We start from the raw sequence: 5,147 nt of genomic DNA, 5'->3' as shown, positions 1-5,147 counted from the left end.
ATCATATTCATCCAATAGGTCTTTTATCCATGAGTCTCATACATAGGATCCAGTGTAAACTATATAACAACACTGTAACAAGCAGAGGTGAGGAATGGTCTTATTATTAAAGTAAAGAGTGTTAACTTGACACCTGATGCATCTTGAGTGATATTGATTAATTGATGCAGAACATGAAAAAAAAATAATGTACTAGTCATTTAAAATCAGCTTTAGTTTTCATTTTTAAAAGCTCTAAAAAACCCACTACCACCTTGTACTAAGTATCACCGCCCTTGACCGCCCCTACGCTTCGTTATGTTGTGTCTTCTTTGGTTTTCGAGTGTCTCCTTTTTTTTATTAAAGTCATGAGGTGTGCATATTGAATACTTGCGCTAATTAAATGTTTTCTTGGGATAAATTGAATCATAATTTTCGCAAAGGTCTTCTTTATTTGACAAAAAGCTAAGGACTATCCTTAGACTAATGACTAAAAATTCGATGCAGTTCCATGGACATACTTGAAAACAAATAAACTAGGTGGTTTAACAATTAAAATATCTACAACTAGCCATACCAGAAAAAAACAAATGGCGAAATCGCGTTCTACTGCGGAGATAGCGAGATTGAAAAAATAAAAATGGAAAAAGGAGAAGACTTTAGACCTTTTTATTTTTCCTTCCTTATTTTAAGAGAAAGCATTAAGGTTTAACACTAATTAATAAAACAACAAAAAAAATAAGAAGTGTGAAATAACGATGTTAATAATAATAATAATAATAATAATAATAATAATAATAATAATAATAATAATAAAAACATTTTATGGAAACTTTTGTTGAAGATAATGGCCAGGAAAAGCGACAAAAAAGGTCTTAAACCAATAACAGATTATCAGTGGCGGTCTTATCCTCAAGAAATCGAAAAGGAGGATAGGAAAGGAGAAAGCCACCCGTTTTGAAAACGAACCTTACCTATTTCTATATCTATAGGATAAAATTCGCCCCGGGGAACAATAAGGGTAGTTGTCTCAAAATGGTCGAAATTGAGGAGCGCGGCAGCGCTCCGCCCCGCCAAGTCAAGAAAGTTTTAACCCGCTATTTTTTACACTCTACAAAGCAACCACTATTTTATTGAGGTTCCCAGTTCCTCGTCTAATCAAGCAAAAATTTCTTTGAATTTCAGGTCACCACCAAGCATAATAGAAAACAGGTTGACAGTACCTACAACATGGACAACTCCAACAGTCCAGAAAATAACCAGGAACATATTCTGACATACAATGATGATATTAATTATGATGACAATGACTTTTACACGGATGATAACGAACCTGGTCCTGAAGATTTTTACTTTGAAGATCAAAACTCTGAGCAAAACCAGATTGAAGAAGATTACATGGTGGAGGATGTTCATCCAAGTGATGGTTACTATGAGTACGAACAGAATGGTGGGTATGATCAACTACAGCCACAACCAGAATATGAAATGGATCAGTGTGATGATCTATTCAAAGGTTCATCCATCCTTGATGCTCTCAATGCCTTAGCTATGAATGGAGATGCCATGCAAGAGGAAATTGAAGATCTTGAGCAAGAAGAACAAAATTTAACAGCAATGACATCATCAGCAAACACGTTCAACAGAGAGGAATTGAACATTTTGAATGAAAACTTTTCGATTTTGACTCGCAAAGTTGAAGAGAAGAAAAGACGAGAAAATGTCTATGTAAACAAAATTATCAAGAAGAGGTTTATGTTGTCTCAAGATATGGGACACGTGGTTCAACCTCGAGTCAAAGCAGTGAAGAAGAAAAATTTGCAAAACAAATGGCTATTGGAAGGAAACGAACGTAAAGCCAAACTGAAAATTGACGAAAAGAAAGGAAAACTTCAAAATCTCTATCGAAGTAAATATGATTCTTGTGACGAGAGAACTAAAAAATCAGTAGCAATAATACAAGATGTCCAACTTTGGTTAAAAGAAATCGAAAATACCAAAACCGTTATCACGAAAGCCAGCGAAAATTTGAATAATGGTAAAATGGAAATCAATGTTGTACAAAAGGAAATACAACAAATGGACCAAGATGTGAATGCCTTTGATTTACATAAACTAACAGAAAGCATTGAAACTTATCGACAAGAATTCACAGAATACGAAGAAAAAATACCACAGGAGATTATGAATACTGATAAAATAATTCAAACTGTGGATGATAGTATCAAAGCCCTCACTATAGAACAAGACATCACTAAAACAAATATAGAAGAAGTGATCAAACAGATCGATATGGTTGTAGAAGAAAAGGATAAGATTTCGAAAGAAGTCCATGATAATAACTCTAAAATACAAGATTTACACTCGGAAATTGTGACCAATGAAAATTACATTCAAATGGAGCTGAGAAAGTTGCATCTTTTGATCAAGGAGATCGAGAGCACATTTGAATCATTGAGTGAAGTGGAAAAAACAGAGTTTAAATTCAATAACGATGCGGAAATTTTCCAACAAAAAAAGAACGTAGTTGCTGAGAGGCTACTGACAGTTGGTTCCATCATTGAAACACTGACTGATCAACAGGAAAATATAGATATTGAAATATCACAGAAACAAGCTTCTTTAGTCGAGCAGAAGCAGACACAAAATGGAAAGAAATTGGAAACTAAAAAGAATGAATGTTATGAGGAAATAGCCATACTAGAAAAAGAACTAATGGACACCCAAAATAATTTTACTAACATAAAGAAACATTCAGAGAAAATCAAAGCTGATTGTGATCAAAAACAAACTGACATAGGCAATATGAATAATCAAAGCAAAGCTCTATATGAAAACCTATCAATTGATCTGGAGAATAATAAAACTGAAGTCACCTTCATGGAACAAGAAATTGAGCATGTTATGCAGAGGTACCAGAATGAAATGACGGTTTTAAACAAAGAAATTCAAGATTTGCAAGAGATATCTCAACAGGATGAAGTTAATCATCTCAAATTGATAACAGAAATCGAACAAGATATAAAAACAGTAGAGGAAAAAGTGGAACAAATAAACCAAATAATAGATGAACAGCAATTAGACCTATTAAACCTAAAGGAAAAAATTGAAAAAGCCTCAGAAAATGAAGAACGACACAAAGGAAATGATTTTAATCATCGAAAAGTAATAAATGAATTAGAATCGGCATTGAATGAACTAATCAACTCTAAAAACACTAATGAATTATTATTATCACAAAAAGAATTTGAAACTATTAAAATAAAGCGCGAGGATTTCGACAGTGATTTGAAATGTAAACATGAAGTATGGGACAAAAATAAGAAGGAACTTGTGGAGCTCTCTAAAAAAGTTCAAGCCAAGAGTGAGCACATAGTATTACTCAAAGATCTTGTGAATAATAAGAAAGAAGCTATCGAAGTTGAAGAAACTAATCACAAAAAAGAAGAAGAGAATACCAAGAGTTTGTTCAGAGGAAAGTTAAAAAAAGCTGAAAACAATGTAGCAAACTTGAAAAAATCATATGAGAACAAACTTCGAATTTTTCAATCAAGTGAAATAGAAAAAATAGAAAGAAAACGCGATGATACAAAAGCGAAAATTGTCAAATTACAAAATGAAATGGAAATGTTTAGAGAAAAGGAAGCAGAAATCCAAAGCAAAATCGAAAAGAAAAAGTGTCAACTTGAAAGTGGCAGAGATAAATTCAGTAAAATTACCCAAGTCCTACAGGATCATGGTTTTGGGGACATGGCTACAGCAATCAAAGAAGAATATTCTAAATAAATAAAGTCCTAGGTAATTTATTATTTTGACTTATAATTAAGTAGGTCTGTTATTTTATTTTCAATCAGTCAAATCAATGGTGGGTGAGAGGGAGGGAACAATAAGTATTCATGATGAATAGTCTTTTGTGGTTATCGACAAAAATTACACCAAGGAAATTGAAAAATTAAGAAAGAACTTTTGTTTTCAAAACGTGACAAACTATTTTATTTAAACTAATGTTAAAGTAAAATATATAAAAAAAACATGAAGGTAGGTATACTTATTTAAATTAGGTTAAATAATTAGATTTAATTAAATTAATATAATAACAGGTAGTAACAAAAAAGATCAAGATTTAAATACACAGAGTTGATTCCAATTAGATGAGCATTACAAAATGAACTGCGAAAGAATTATAAGAAGTGTCTCATTTTATAAAATGGCTTTTAAAAAAATACCATTATGTTTTATGTACTGTATGTAAAAAAATACCATTATGTACATGTGATTTGGTCTTTAGGATTTGCTTTTAATTTTCTTTCACAATTCAACACGTGCAAAAATAAATTAAAGAAAAAGGTCATTTTTTCCAACTCAAAAATTCCATTTCTCTCCCTTGATTTATTACAATTTGTTAAATTAATAAATTAAATTCAAATAAAATAAATTAAATTGGTGTTATCATTTTCCAACAGACTACAATCTACATTGACATAGAGTAGTAAAAAAAAGGGGGAATAGTTTTCTATCACCCTTGTTAACTTTTCTATCATCAAGGGGTCCGGAAAAGATGGGAGACTAGAATAATGATCGTGTTGGACTACAAATGCAGAGCTCGTATTGATTCTGAATTTTTTACTAGAATATTGAAAACAGAGAGTTCAAAAAGTCTGAGAACTCAATTTTTCTTCTTCTTTCTTTCTTCAAGTCATGAAAAGATACGAGTATTTCTACATAAAAAATAACCTACCCTAAATTTCAGCTTCTCATCTCAAGTTGTTCAAAAGAAAAAATGGATTGCAGGACTCTGTAAACTATTTGGGGGGAAAAGTATCTAAATATAATAAATTATAAAATAAAATGATATAATGAGACTCACTGGAACCCTAAAAGTCAACGTGTTTTATATTACAAATATAGAGTATAAAGTAGTATCACAAATATGTCGAGTATAACATTTGACCTGGTCAGATGTGGTACACTTCAATACTTTCTCATTAAGTGGAAGTATAGGGTTGAATGGTAGAGATTGCGGTTGGTTGTAATGATTGTACACATGATTTAAAAAATAAACCCAATAAAGAGTCTCTTTATACACTATAAGATCTGTTAGTTCTGTATTATTATACACTATCAATACATTATCAGATCTGCGTTTTTATTATTATCAAACTCTTTTT

General features: G+C 31.5%; 1 protein-coding gene across 1 annotated transcript in view; it reads left to right on the top strand.

Moving 5' to 3' along the window:
- LOC103521974 (putative leucine-rich repeat-containing protein DDB_G0290503) overlaps positions 1-4,469 on the top strand; it is a 20,704-nt gene extending 16,235 nt beyond the window's left edge. Inside the window, exon 2 of the mRNA XM_008487078.3 lies at positions 1,165-4,469. Coding sequence (XP_008485300.1) covers positions 1,210-3,765 — 2,556 coding nt within the window. The 5' untranslated portion in view covers positions 1,165-1,209 and the 3' untranslated portion in view covers positions 3,766-4,469. The remainder of the gene's footprint in view (positions 1-1,164) is intronic.
- Positions 4,470-5,147: the final 678 nt, after the last annotated feature.

This window comes from Diaphorina citri, unplaced genomic scaffold, assembly GCF_000475195.1.
Source record: "Diaphorina citri unplaced genomic scaffold, Diaci psyllid genome assembly version 1.1 scaffold6421, whole genome shotgun sequence".
NCBI classification, from domain to species: Eukaryota; Metazoa; Arthropoda; class Insecta; order Hemiptera; family Psyllidae; genus Diaphorina; species Diaphorina citri.
This window is presented reverse-complemented; position numbering and strand designations above follow the sequence as displayed.